At 31.3% G+C, this 15598-nt stretch overlaps 1 protein-coding gene across 1 annotated transcript in view; it reads right to left on the bottom strand.

The window, feature by feature from the left end:
* The window catches only part of LOC126835718 (polypeptide N-acetylgalactosaminyltransferase 2-like), a 38640-nt gene that overhangs the window by 8314 nt on the left and 14728 nt on the right, over positions 1-15598 (bottom strand). Inside the window, exon 2 of the mRNA XM_050568481.1 lies at positions 1162-1457. Coding sequence (XP_050424438.1) covers positions 1162-1457 — 296 coding nt within the window. The remainder of the gene's footprint in view (positions 1-1161; positions 1458-15598) is intronic.

The following is a 15598-nucleotide window of genomic DNA, read 5'->3' as shown; positions in this document are numbered from 1 at the left end:
AAATCTACACAGAAGACAACTATACATATCAGTACTAATACCGAGTAAAAAAAACACAAATCAGGGTGTGTAATATTAATGTAGACTGTTCATATCATAGATAATAACTCTAATTATACGAGAAAACGGCTAATCGGTAATAAATCAAGTGTAGTATTTTCAAGTATGCGAATACTTATTTTCCCAACATGTTATCCCTCTTGATTTCAAATGAGCTGCTAGGATTTAATGGGCTAATTTAAAATTTTGCTTTTTCTTCACCTCTTATGAAATACAAGCTAGTGCAAATCAACCTGGTTGGGGAAGGACCGGCAATCGCAGTTTAGTATAATTTATTATTGACACAGAATGAAGAGTTTCATTTAAGAAGTATAAGGTCTGAAATTCTGGAGCTGTATATGATACAAAAGTAATAAATATGACAACAGTCAGCAGATTTCTTCATGTGACTATTATATAGATCAGAAATCGTACTCCTTGACCCTTCCCCGTCAAAATAAAAAAAAAATCCTAAAAATGTAACGCTTAATTTAACTTAAAAATACGACGAGCTGTAACTTTTTGAAAAATAGTCGAATTCACTTCATAGCTATGTGGGATATTCTTTAGATGTCATTAACTTTTTCTCTGAAAGGTGTAAAATCTTTTTTTATTTCGCTTTCTTAGATGTAGAGCAATCGTCCGGTGAAAAGTAACCGCTATTTCCCTCTCAGGCGATGAACTGACCACCCGTCTCGGATAGTGAGTTCGTCAAGAAACCATCTCAGTTGGGCCTTCTTGGACCACTAAGCTACATGATGATGATGATATGTAAATTTTAGGATTTAGGGTGTGAAAATTAAAAATGTAAATCTAGCAAGTGCCTACAAAATGTAAAAAAAAAATCAAAAAAGTTAGAAGTATCCACACTTCGTGCAAATACATCAATACATATACATGATCCAATGTCTTTCCTTGAAAGGAGATTGATTTTTTAAATTTATGTTTAATATTTATCATTTAAGTTCCTTGATTTTAAGCCAATTTAAAGTGGTAGAGAACAAAATACGATTTTATAAACTTTAATTTTAAATGCGTCTCCTAAACATTTTCAAAATGTTGCCTTTTAAGCTCTAATTGATTGTAATAAATAAACCAAATCTCAACTATATATTTTATTACTTGCTGTTCCTGGTATCCGGAACTGGCCGATTGCTACGCAAGCTATCGCTAGCCAGCTGATTGAATTTGTTCCTTGAGTACGGATCCTCGCCTTGTCTGAGATGACCTCCGGCCACGTAGGCTGCTTCGTCCAAGTAATTACTTATCGTCGACCTCGAGGTGTATCGGATATCCTGGTCATTGGTCAGGGAACTCGGTGGCGAACTCTCAACGTGCTTGCTGCTGGTTGACTGGTCATCGTCCACCGTTAATGCGTAACGATCGGTTTTCAACCGTAACGCTCTGTTTTCATCTTGCTGTTAAAAAAAAATATTTTTTTTAAAAAAGTCAAGCGAGTTAAAACACTAAAATTATACATGCGAAAGATCCTATGTAATGATTAGATTTGAATATATATAGATTCGACACGGTGATGATACATGTTTTTTTTTGTGAATACTTGCACCTAAACAGCAGAGTTTGCACTATGTTATTATTACAAATAGCCAAAGAGGTAATTTCGTTTTTTTCCCCAGAAAACGACATTACGACAACAGTTGAATATTAAACGGTTGTCAAAATACCATTATCGTTCAATGTGAATTTCTTCTTTTGAGCCTGCGCGCGCCTTCACCTTTAAAATAATATTATAATAAAAATATTTTGGCGGTGTACTGAATGAGCTTGTTCGGATTTTGATGTACAATTTTTACTTTTCAACCGATCCTTGGACGTATAGCGTGTACAATAAAAGAACGTGCGTTACTATAGGGGTTATTATATTGTATATAACTATATTCACTTATAGGTCACTAGTATAAGCCGCCGATGCTATAGTTCGCAGACGGTTACAGATTATAAAATTATTTGTATAAGTAGTTCTGTAAACGTTTCATAACAGATCGAATATCGTGACCGAGAGCTTCACGTGGCACACGAGGATATCCGAAGATAAATGGCGAACAAACGACGTTTACACTTTCTTTTGGCCTATACTACAAAGGGGACGCGACGTGACAGACTTCGACAAAGATCTCATTATTATGTCGCAACTTCAATGAAAATCAGCACAAAATGCTCACGAACAACATGTTATTACAATACCCATGAATCAATTCGTTGTTATCGGAGTAACGAATGTCTTAGAAAATGTACACTATAGTCTATACAAAATAGTATGAACATTTTCAAAGGAGACTGACCGACTCTTGATCTTAAAGTAGATTTTTTCGGACATACCTACATATAGTGTACCTACAAGTCATAGTGTAATTTCAACTGTTTAAGGTAATGAAAAAGCTGTTAAGCAGCTCAATGTCACTGTATAAGCAGATCAAGTATATTTTTAGGCACATTCATTTGTATAATAATATCTTTTATTATTATTTTAGAAACTTATGTGATCCGTAATAACTTTTAATTCTGTCTATTAAATAACTTACTCATGTAATGTGTTCTACAAGATACCAAAAATTGTGTAATTATTTTCTTTTTTAAGTAATCAAATAAAGATTACGAGCTTTTAATTGAATATACTATATGTACAGGTATAACTGGTAAGTACTTAATATACCTATACCGATTTTGGTCGGTTATCACCTTGACACGCGCAAATAAAGTGATAACGTCATTAAGACATTGAAATACTGTCAGGAGACACTTTATTTGTTAAATGCAATTTTAACCGAATATTCTAAACGCTCAACCATAATAATTTCTTAATAGAGACTATATTTTACATTTTTGGGTACAAGAATTTTTTCGATCAATGACCACATGGTAGTGAATATTTTCCTGTTATTTTTCGCACCAATGACTTTTTGTAAAACGATTTGATTTTACCGTTAGCCAGCAACCAAACCAGTGATGTTTTCAAACAAAAGAACCTATAACTCTCTATAACAAAAAATTCTAAACGGTTTCGTTTATTTTCTTGAGACTGTTTTAGATTAGTCAACCTTTAGCTCCCCAAGGCCTCCCTGCATAGAGGCTTTTTTAAATGCAGTTAAAAAAAATTTCGGAAATTAAATTTAAAGAAATTATAACCAAAAACCAAGGCAATTTTGCTTGTCAATACTTAAAAATAAATGTATATATGTATATATTTTAATGACACAGGCATTAGGGCGCCTCCTACCCTCCTTCTAATGGATACTTACTAAAATGTAAGTATCCATTTTAGTTTTACTATCATTTAATATTTAGTATGGAATTCGTAAAAAAACGTTACAGTCTACTTAAAGCCTAACGGCTAAAATTATAAAAAATGGAACATGCTTTAGCCTGCTGGCTCCTGAATAGTCATTTCTGATCTATAATCTCCTTGCAATTTATGACGATAGTATTATAATCTTAATTTTATGTTCTGGCCAAAACGTTTGCATGACAACGACGACTCGTTATATTATACGTTTAAAGTCGACGTGCTACTCTTGTGACGCTATTTTGTGTCATTTTCGAGCTGGGAGGCCAAGGCTAAAGCATGTTCTATGCTAATATTTTCAAAACTGTTACATCGATTCATAAGGAACAACATACCAATTACAAGGGACGGCGGCTCCTTTTCACCAGACAATTTCTTGTTCGACAAAAAAATGTACTTTTAACATTTTCAAAATGAACAAAACTGGAATAATATAAATGACAATCCACAGATTTTGTTTGGCCGAAGTTTTCGGTGAAAATACAATTTCACTTAACCTAGAACCTAAAAAAACCTAAACTGACCTCGCACGTCACATCAATTTGTTGCTCTCCAATTGTCTATTGCTGGCCATACTCAGTCATAGGAAACGTGTAAGCGCAATCGAAAATTGAAATTTTTGGCAAAATCCTCACGAGACCGACAGCCGGAGGAGGTGTCGAAAACGTAAACCAAAGTCATAGGTAATGTGTTATTAGCGTGAATTAAAAAAAATACCGTCAGCGTCACGGCGCCCGACTCGACAGATTTCCGTCTTCCTTTCACTCAATTTAAACGAGCTACGATCATTGTAAGACGTTCTGTTGGTGAACAACATTCCGTGATAAAACAAGAAAGAAAACTAGTGTATCTATACACATGCAGGTCCCATTTGTCTCTCTGTGTACTGTTATTCCCATTACGCCAGTTATTATTATTGTATTTTCCCTCTGGTTACACACAGCAGCGGACAATAGACAATTATCATTATTATTAAATATTATATAATACAACGTTTGCGTTTGAACTATAGTAACAAACGCGTGCCGCGATTGCGTCTAGTATAAATAGTAATCAATAATCATTATCGTTTATATTATTATCATCGAAATTATCATAAACGCGACAGATATTAACGGGAGTCGTTGTCGGTTTGTGATTTGCGAAGTATCATTTCAATAACAGATAATCAGTATGAAAACGATAATATATTGTTATTGTATAATATAGCCAAAGCGTTATTAACTATAATATATGCACCTATGATAGGACTACTTACTAACTATACATTCAACAGAATACGGACAGTCGAAGAGGATAACAATATAATAGCATTTATAGTTACACTAACCTAAACAATTAGACCTAAACGGTCAAAATGGCTGACAATGTAACTCAAACGAACAATACTATAAAGCTTACAAACTTACAATTTTAATGTTTAATCCCCAATGTAGTAACACTAGTGTTGAAATTTGTCTAGATAAACAATAATAATTACTTTGCGAGTATTAACAGTAACAATTAACAGTTAAACAACTAGAAGGTAGTAAGTTATTCTATTTAAGTAACAAGTTAAGTTATAAATTTACTGATTTGTGTAACTGTGTAACCAGTTAATGGCCAGCTATTTATAGAAAATATACTTAAAATATATTTTTAAAAACTACCGCTTAATTGATTTTCTTGAGATCAGTTAGAATACACATGATATACTTGTTATTAAAAATTATAAAAGTTAATTACTATACAAAAAATGACAACGATCAGTTCCTTAAATTCGACGCCAGCTTTAATTACAGATTATAAATATATAAAAAAGTAGGTAATTGAGTTATTAGGATATTCATGATTATTATAATAAAATCTTGTCTAATATACAAATTTGCAGTTAACTTGCATTTATAATATAGCATGTTATTTACACACTTATTTATAGATACTGTATACAGTAAAAACAACCTATTATCTCATACACAATGAATGTAATTTACAGGTATCCGTAGAAACCCGAAAACTTTTTGCTTTGATGAAGTGAGTTTAAACTACAAATATTTAAGTAGAAAACAAACTAGAGCATAATTATTATATTATAACAAGCTAAATTATTAAACTTATAATATGTTGTCCCTATAAGTTTATTGAAATGTAATTCGCTTTATTAGGCCGCATGTGGTGAACCGCGAGGCCTAACCTTTATATTGGATTATCTATAATAGATACCGCTGACCTAATTTTAATTGTTATTATTATTACTCATTATTATCAATGGCTTTGAATTTGGTTTATATAGTAGGTACACCGTAACTTCTTTGTAGTACATAGATAGTATAATTGTACTATCGAGATAAATTTATTTTTTGCCTGTCTAAGAAACCGGTCTAATGCCCAGGCTACAGTCAGTTTAAAATTATTGTAGGTATATGCAAAACAAAAACAAAATAACACATAAATTCGAACCCAGTATCTGTGCTGTAACAGAGTTAAAAAAAAGTGAGAAGGTCCTTGATTACTGTTTATAATATTAAATATATATTCAATAATATTGCAAAATATCATGAAATATGGAGATTTATTAGGCTTATAATAATATTTATATTTTATAGTATTTGTTGTGATAACTTTTATGAAACAAGTTATACCACTTAAATTTAAAAATATAAAATTTACACTTATACAGTAAGAAAAATAATATTATACATATGGTTCACACAATTAATCAAACAAAAGTTTATTATTGATACATTTTTTCTTAGACTGCACAAACAATTTTAACTTTTCTGTTTACATTAGCTACTAATTAATTGATTTTTGCACACAGTCCCCATAGAATGTTTTAGCCATTTGTTCAAAAATGAATTCACTAAATAATAAATGCCAACGTTTTCTATCGTAAAAATCACAAGCGTATAGATGTGCAACAGCTTGTAAAAAACAAAAACCGTAATAAGTATATAAAAACCAATTTATCTCATAACACTTTTTTGGGAGAAATATTAAATCTAAAAAATAAGAATCTGAAAACTAATTGTGTTCCTACGGTACGTTTTTATATTTCTGTATTTTGTTAAAACCCATAATATGTGCGCGTAAAACTAAATTTCAGCTTTCAAAAATATTTCACACGATCATTTTCTCACTAGTGTATCAAGTGCTTGCTAAATTACAAGAGAAATTTTTTTAAATAACCCAAATAAAGCAAAGTGAATAGAGATAAAACGATTAAAAATAACATACAATGTTATGCAATACAATACCTTAAAGACGTAAGGCCCCACCAAGGTAGATACAATTTAATTTTTAGCTTCGATGCGATAGCAAAAAGATATTGGTTTTATAATGATGTTTTTTTTTGTGTCTGTAGACACGATATCTTTTTTTCTTGTGGAACGAATTACTCGTTATACACCTGTATTAGATCCGGAATCGTACGCAGATTGGTACTTTGGTCAAAAGTAGAAAAAGTCTACCTTCGGCTTAATCCAGTGAATTTTTTTTTTTTTTTAATTTCAACGTTTCCTAAATTTGATTTTAAAATTTGAAATTGTTATAATATGTTCAAAAGTTTCTTCGTAGTAGTAGGAAAATATATAAAAAAAAGTACTTAGTAGGTTCTCAAGTGAATTTTATGACAAATTCAAATATGTTTTCAGATTCCTTATCGCATCATTAAGTAGATCGGTACGATGGACAAAATATACACCTTAATTCCTATGTTGCGAGTGAGATAGACAGAGACTGGAATAATCGGTATCCAATTTCCTTAAACCTCAAAAACAAGTGTCATTGAAAAAATGTTACAAAGAAGATTCTTTCAACAAACTATTGCTACACCTCGTTTGATTTCGCCCTCTAATCAGTGAATTAAGCCCATTTAGAATATAATACCAAATACGCTAATTTGTTGATAATTTAAAATAAAGTTAAAATGTATCTATATGTACTAGGTATAGTATAACTAAGCAAGAAAAGCCCTGCTGTCGTAGGTATTGATAAGGCCTCATAGGGAAATTTAAAAAATAAAAATGGTACAAGCTAATCAATTAATCAATTCTTAAAATGTTGCTACATATAATATGTGATTTTTAGTAATCAGACAAAAGCTTTTGTTGAATATCGAATTACCCTCAACCTTACTCCAATTTACAATACAAAAAGAGGCTCGTAACAGTAAAGGCTGAAATTAAGACATTAAAGTGGCCCATTTATATATTAGTTGAAATTTGTATAAGGTTTGCTTAAAATATTTACATGGTTTACAGTTGAACCTATATTAATACAATTTGGCCTTGCCAACATTTCGGAAGCCTTTCATCTCCATTATTAGGGCTGTTACGTGCTAGTTACGTGTTAAGATAGAAAGTTTTAACGGTCATATATTATGGCAATGACCAATATAATCTGCAATCATACTTTATTTATTAGTTTAATAAATGGTTTTGTAATTTTTTTTTACATAGCATTTCACAGGAGATACACTTTACTAAAGGAAGTGCGCAGTATTATCCTATAAGTTTATCTCTACAAAATTAAAGATTTAACGTGACGCTAAATTTTGGTTTAGCCAGTTTTCGATGAAATGTTCGAGCAAAGAATTAGCAAGTTCTAAGTCCATATGATCAGATGCTCAATAACTTGAGTTTATGATAACTTTATCAAAATTCGACTACGTCAAAATGTAGAAAAAGTTTTGGTTTTTTATTTTGAAAGAGCATACCTACTGGCTACTTCCACGTTAAAACTGCTTAGTTTCTCAAAAAATCACATCTCCTGAGTCATGTTTTTCGCAGATAATTAACATTGGTGTGACCGTCTCTTATAAGAATTTGGAAACAATACCAAATACGAATAAGCTATATCATATAGAACAGCTGTGCCGCAGAAACAAAACCAAGTTAATTTCTATTCAAACGGAGAACTCGGCGCGATTGTCGATTACGGTTGAAAAAAATTCAAATCCATTCGAATCGTATTACAACGAAGTCCGTTACACTTTCACCGCACAGCAACTGGCGTGTGTACTGGGTACTGTATATTATACCTTTTCAATTTTCAAACGCTTCTTGTTTCTTTATTTAAATTTTAAATGATATAGTTTCTTTTCTTTTTTTCTATTCATTTTCTTATTATGACTGGTTGAACAAAAATAAATACTTCCAAGTCACTCGACAAGTCGTTCGGTTAATAAAATGTGTCAATACACTTTCCTATGTACAGCGATTAGTACTTGGTTATTGGTACCGCACACGATGACTATCGATATAATTTTTGTACTACGACCTTCTCGGTAAGTAATAGTTGTTGTTCTACACAGTGACCGAACACCTCCAAATCTATATTATTGTTTTTTTTTTTAATAATATAATTGTATAACACAAAAAGATTTGGACAACAAGTTGAGGCGGACGCACTGATTCGAGCAAGGGACAAAAAACAACGATTTTAAAAAATCTCAGCAAACCCTGTTGATTTTCTCGATACGAGTAATCTAATGTCTAATAATTTAACGTCTATCAAAGCGTACATAATAAATGGCGACGGTGACGGACACGCGTAACCTAGACGCCGTGGCCTTAACCTATAGTAAGTAGGTACACCTCTAACCATAGTAAGTATAGGACAAGCCGAAACAATTTATTATTATTAAATACATATTGCGTTGGCCGGCCACTAGTATACGCCAACGTGCATATTTTGTAATAATAATAATAATAATCACAATATTATGGGACAACGTGATTTCATAACAGGTTACATACACTGGACCCGAACGGCGAATAGATTTATTACCGTCTACACAAAATACATTTTTTCATTAAAATTTTAAAAAAGTGCCACTGTATCCGTGAAAAATAATAAACGCTTAATTATAGTGTACTATTAATTTTCACTGCACACATGTATGCAACCCAAAACACTGTACCTACGTAGTAAAATCAATTATTTTTAACAGCCTCGACTAATAATTGCAGTTTTTTCTTGACTTTTTACAGTTTTTTACAGTCTTTTACATAATATTATTATCATTGAATATAGTCAAAATATTGTGATTTAAAAAAAGAGATAACAATAATAATAATAAAGGATATTCTATTTTCAATAAATATTTTATGATTTACCAGTATTATTATTAAATCGGATAATTGAACTTTTAAACTAAGAAAAGAGTTATGTACATTTTACAACAAAATCATGTTTAATAACATTACATACTAGATAGTAATCAGGCCCCGGACACTTCTGTGATATCACGGAATTAACCCGCCAAGTTATCGGAGGACAAATACTATCATTGCTTATACATGTAGGTATATATGACATTTCCCCATGTATATTTATATAAATTCACTGAGAATATGGCTGACTGATTTCGCGGGCGGTATATGCTGCCCGTGTAATTTGCTATCAGTGTCCATTCTGATTGTCGTATTCTGTGGTTATAATTAACACAATATACATATTATAAACATTTATAAAAATTGTCACAATATTTTGTTCATAATTTATTTTTTATTTTACAATGTCCACCAATAGCATCCTATTTGTATTGAAAATTAAATGTTATCCATTAAATCTGAACAAGATATTTATAAAATATTTATATAATATCCTACATTTTGTAAAGGATACAAATTGAAAGCTATCAGAATACTAAAATAATTTTAGTAGTCTTTATTGGACCCTAATGAAAAATTCGACAATACAGAACCAAACACTGTAGACAAATCCCAGTAAAAGCGCAAGAATGCGTTTAACGTTTGAGAATCTATCGAGTTTGTGAATAATGGCTTTGTTTATGCGCCCACAGTTGCATATTAACCTCAGACCACGATGAAAAATTATTAGTTTCTTTTGAAAATCAAATCATAAACGCCACTTGATATTTTTTTTGTTCATATATATATAAGCACAATACATCCGTATAACTACCATATTATGGGCTTTGTATAGATACGCCCGAAACACATTAGCGGTAATTATAACTGTTAATAATGAAAATGGTAATATTTTTATCATTATATTATTTATTGACTATTCACTATTGTATATCTAAAAAATTTTCTTTTTGTCTTTTATAAAAGTTTCTCAATGCAAACATACAGAGTATTATTAGACATGCAGCTGTTTTCACTAAATAGCAGCTATAATTATATAGCTGCTATTTAATATATTATAGCTGGTATGATATCGCACAGCTAAAAATGTGCGGACCGTAGATATCATATCGTATAACATCACTGTACCTCATAATAAATCGTAACGCAGAGACTAGATCCGGTTATTATTTTTATTATTGCTACTATAAGTACAATCTGGCGAAAGGTACCTCTGTTCTCGTGTGGTTTTTATCTTCCTGTGTTTTAATTACATTGCACACTAAACAGCTCCTTTCCCCCACGCATTAGACATCGTAATATATTTTATTCACATCCCAACCTTCAGCGGCACACGAAATACAATAATAATATCCCAGGACTGGTAATTCTTTAAAACGCACTCTTAAGTTTAGAAACAATCCGCTGCAATTCGTTGGTAGTCGGTGGTGTCCAGTGAAATTGTTTATAAGTCCATTATTATATAAAAATGTTTCACAGATTAATATAGACTTTTTTCGTATCAACGGACAGTAGTGATAATCTCCATTAGAGTTGGTGCGTAGAATAATAATGCAAATTTAACCTTATTCTTCGTGAGTAATTTAAACGGCTCAAGCTATTTTAAATTAACTTAAAAACACAGTTCACAGTATGTTCACACATATAATCAAAGAAATATCGACAAGCGTCTCAATTCTATGATAGTAGTGTCGCATACAGTATGAATTTGAATATATAATATATATTATTACAAAATGATAATCTAATAATGATAATTATATACATGTGTTTAATTTAATTGAATATATAATTTATGTTACAACAATTCTATGGCGTTTGGTCATGAATAATAATAGTTCGTATTTAAAACGAAAAAGTAATCATAGTTATATCATCTGTGGTCTGTGGCTATAGAAAACATGAGACATTTTTTTATTGTTCTGTGTAATTTGATATTAGGAATACTTTTTGATCAATGTATGACAATAAAGCTTATAGTGCGCACAAGTCACAAATTCCAGTAGAACTTTTGATACTTTAATAGATTCTTAAAAGAACTGTTATAAGGACGTTTTAAACCACTAGCTATTAGAAACTTTTGTTTTCCAAAACTTTAAAAAAATTATAAATTTTGTATTATAATTTTTTCTTCAGTTTCTATTATAATTTGTTATAATTGATGTTCCAAAGCTGTTTGGACCCCTGCTTTTTCTACCAGTTTTGTCCGTGGGTCGAGAGTCTGAGAAAAACCAATGGTGAGTGGCCATTTTCCTCCCATTCATACATTATTTGTGAATCGGTGTCTGGTATTTGCATTACACTAGTTTTAAATACAAAGCCACAGACAGTATATTATTTTATCCGTGCGACATTGTTCCATAACATAAGTATTCGAAAACGATATACCGATGTGACTGATTGACCGCGTTTCAAAATAATAATAATAATAATTTGCCGACTGCCATATCGTCTTCGTAGTCGATTTATGATTACGTTGTTGTTGATAATAACGATGTATATATCAAGTACTGTTCTCGTGATCCAATAAAACGCGGTCAAAGTTCTTTTCAGTGGCGCCTGTAAACGTGTACCTCTCCCACCACCACATAATAATATACTCGAGGAGTAGACGTCCCATTAATTTTCTATTACGACAGTCACTTTCTAAATCACCCCGTGTAAAAAAAATATACATGTAGTCGTTTCCGCAGAGACGGCAGACCGTGAATCGAGAAAATATGGTTATAACTTATATCGCGAGCGAAGAATGGTAAGACGCACAGAGTTAACAGACAAAATAAGAAAATATATATAAATAAGGTTGAAGGTCAGTATCTATGTTCGGCGTAGGCAGGTATAATGAAATCGGTAGAAATTGCAGTGTAGATAATCTCCGAAAGTCGCTGCGTGCGCCCCTCCGGGCTAGTATACAGCACTAGAATGATAATAATTATTAGCAGTACTCGATCACGTAACACGGTAACTGGTCGGTTGGAGTATGCTTGTATATAATATACTCGTACATTATACATTATATGGACACTGGCCGGCCATACCGGTAAACCGGAACACTACATAGACATTGTTATTAGGTAACCACGTGCGTTTTAAAACGGAGGAAGCACGACACAAACACATGTTTGTGGGGCGTTGAAGTCTCCCGCGCCGGTGAATGAGTTCCAAAACTGTCAACGCGCATTCCACACGGCGTAGGCGTCTACAAAGCATATTATACTATATATGTACTACATGACTTAGGTAAAATTACAATGTTCACAATGATAATACACTGCCTCTTGTTGCCTTGAACGGTAGTTGTTTAAAAGCTAGAACTTAAAGAACACTATAAATGAAATCAGAATGGACATTAATAACATTTTATATGGGAAGCATATTAGATATCACGCTTCAATAAATGGTCAGACGGAGAATTCGTTATCATATTCCCGTTAAAATAAACTTATAGAATACATTTTCTTTAAAAACACGTACTATAAGTCTTTCATAAATATGGTGGCGTACTTAAATTAAATCAAATTGACTATTGTCTATTTACTTTTATGGGAACAGACCAGACAAAATTATGTAAATAACTGAATATTAAATAGGCAACTATACCCTAAAACTGAGAGCATCACACTGATTTTTTTCGATGCGTAAAGCAAGTCTGAAAAACTGAGTAGTTTTAGATATATTTTATTCTATGAACAAAATTAAAGATCAAAATTTAATCTGTATATTAAGAAAGGTATTTTTTTTTTTTTTTGATAATTTTATTTGGGATCAGATTATAGATTTTAAATTAGATAACATTTTTCGAACTCTTTTATCTTCGTAGCAATTTTTTTTTTAAAGGGCTTTATAAGCAAATAGGTAAAATATATTAGTCAATTTAATGCTCAGCTTTTCAGAAAAGTGTATATTCCGAAATATATATTGGTACAAAAATAGAGCATGGCTGCGCTACTATTGTTTAAACTAAACTTCAAATGTAAAAATCTATTTATTTTTCTTATTATAAGAAGAATATTCACATTTTAGCATTCAAAAAAAATTGCCTATATATTTTCATAAAATCTTAACCCAAATATTAATGTTTTTAATTTTCTGAATTAGCTAAGGTTAATAATAATAATGTTTGTTTTTTATATTAGATTCCTTTGATAATTTACATTTCATTTTAAAATTGCAGCCCAGACAGATAAATATAATTTTTTTTAAAACCGGTTAAGTGCTACTCGTACTTATGCAATAAGCTGTTTACAGAAGTAATAGCCTTGATAAACTTATTATATATTAATATATGACATAACCACCACAGTAATAATAATATTTATAAAAGATCCTTTTTATATTAATTTATTGAAGACATAAGGGCGCTTCCTGCGAGAAAGTGTAAGTATTAAGCAATTGAGTTCCAACAGTTTATTTTATTTTAATAGTTAAACATTGTTCAAAAATCTGAATGGAACATTTAATTGTAAGTAGGAAAAAATATCGATTTCAAATTTCTAGAATGGATTTTTTTCTAGGTATGATTATCATTATTATTGTCTTGTGATCAATAATACCTAAAATTGTATAATGTCTTCTCGTAGACAATGTCTATTGACGTGTCTGTGATATCGCAGACAACCGACGTGACTGCTATATACAATGTGTTTACAAACCCAGTCATTATTATTATTGCAATTGCCAATGTGCGCTTCAAACTCGGACAATAATATTATTATTATTATTATTATACCCGTGACATTGGATGCAATAGAATAATCAAAGATCTATGTATTGATTACGGTGGTAAACGATAAAGTATCACAGCTTTCGCTGTTTGATATTTTAACAAGAGTGCTCCTGAGTTTCCTAAGTCTTCAAATTACATACAATTATTGTGCACGACATAATGCATCGTTTCGGTTCGGTCATCGCTGTATTTATATTGTATGTATATACAAATGAAACTTTAACATAAAGTAGTCTGGTGAAAGATCAGGTCGGAGAACGCCGTGCCAATAATATTATATATTTCGCAAACGCAATATTACAATAACAATTTAAAGGCGTGGAATATATTGTTTTATATGCTCAAGTAGTACAAAATATACGGTACACATGAACGCGTACTACAAATAACGTTACACTTGGCGCATAGTCAATTTAGTTTAATTTTTTCTTTTTTTTTACCGTTACATCAATGGACTGGCGAATTCGTTCCAAAATCGGCGTTATCCAACAATAATACCATAATAATTATTAATATCCGTGTAGTTCCGGTAGTATGTTGCCGAGAATGAATGGAAATAACACTTACCTATAGTGGAAAAAAAAAATAACCATTAAGACCAATGATATCAATGCCACCTGGCGGTTTATCCATAGGTAATTATTATTATAAAGAACTATGACTCTTTCTTAGACCATACTGTATGCTACTTGCGCTACTACTAATTGATAAACACTTATAAGTTATAACCTATGAATAATAAAGTATTATATTACTATTATGTTTTCAACAATTATTTCTACCGTATAACTACAGAGTAAACACAAACTTCTAGTGTCCGGTGAAATAGGTATTAGGAAATTAATACAGCGGAAATTGATAAAAACTTAGGTATGCTTAAAAAATAACAAAAATATTTTAATCACCTAAAAGTAAGGTTAGGTTTGAGACAAGGTTTTGATAGAGACATGCCTAATAAGAGTGTCATACAAATTACCACTCTATCTAGCTTTTGGAAAAATTATAGCAAGGCTAAGTAAAAATCGCCAAAAATTAGATTATTGAAGGAGGAAAAAAAGGTTCATGCTATAGCACAATAGGTCATTGGCAATTTCCTCGGGTTTTTGACTTCCTATTATTTTTTTCTTCGTTTTTTACAATAGCAATTTCTTCAATTCTGGTGTACTACAACCACGTCCGTTTACTACGAGACGTTTTAACGACATTAACGGAACCGCTAGCACGTCGCAATAGACGCAATAAAAACAATGACAATTAAAAAATGAAAAACATAAGTACATCCTAGGGATGAGCGAAAAATCGACTGGAGACAGACAGACCAAAACGGTTTTCCGATTTTCAATTAATATAACAGTACATTATGTGCATGTCATCTGTAAACAAGTAAAAATCAAAATTTCATTTAAAAACTACTGCAAATCAATGTGAAATCAG

The sequence above is a fragment of the Adelges cooleyi genome, unplaced genomic scaffold, assembly GCF_023614345.1.
Source record: "Adelges cooleyi isolate 19-005CV unplaced genomic scaffold, UGA_ACOO_1.1 ACOO_flye_CR_arks_rails_tigmint_CR_PRNA_23, whole genome shotgun sequence".
Lineage (NCBI taxonomy): Eukaryota > Metazoa > Arthropoda > Insecta > Hemiptera > Adelgidae > Adelges > Adelges cooleyi.
The sequence above is the reverse complement of the archived record's forward strand: the minus strand, read 5'-3'. Positions and strand labels throughout refer to the sequence as shown.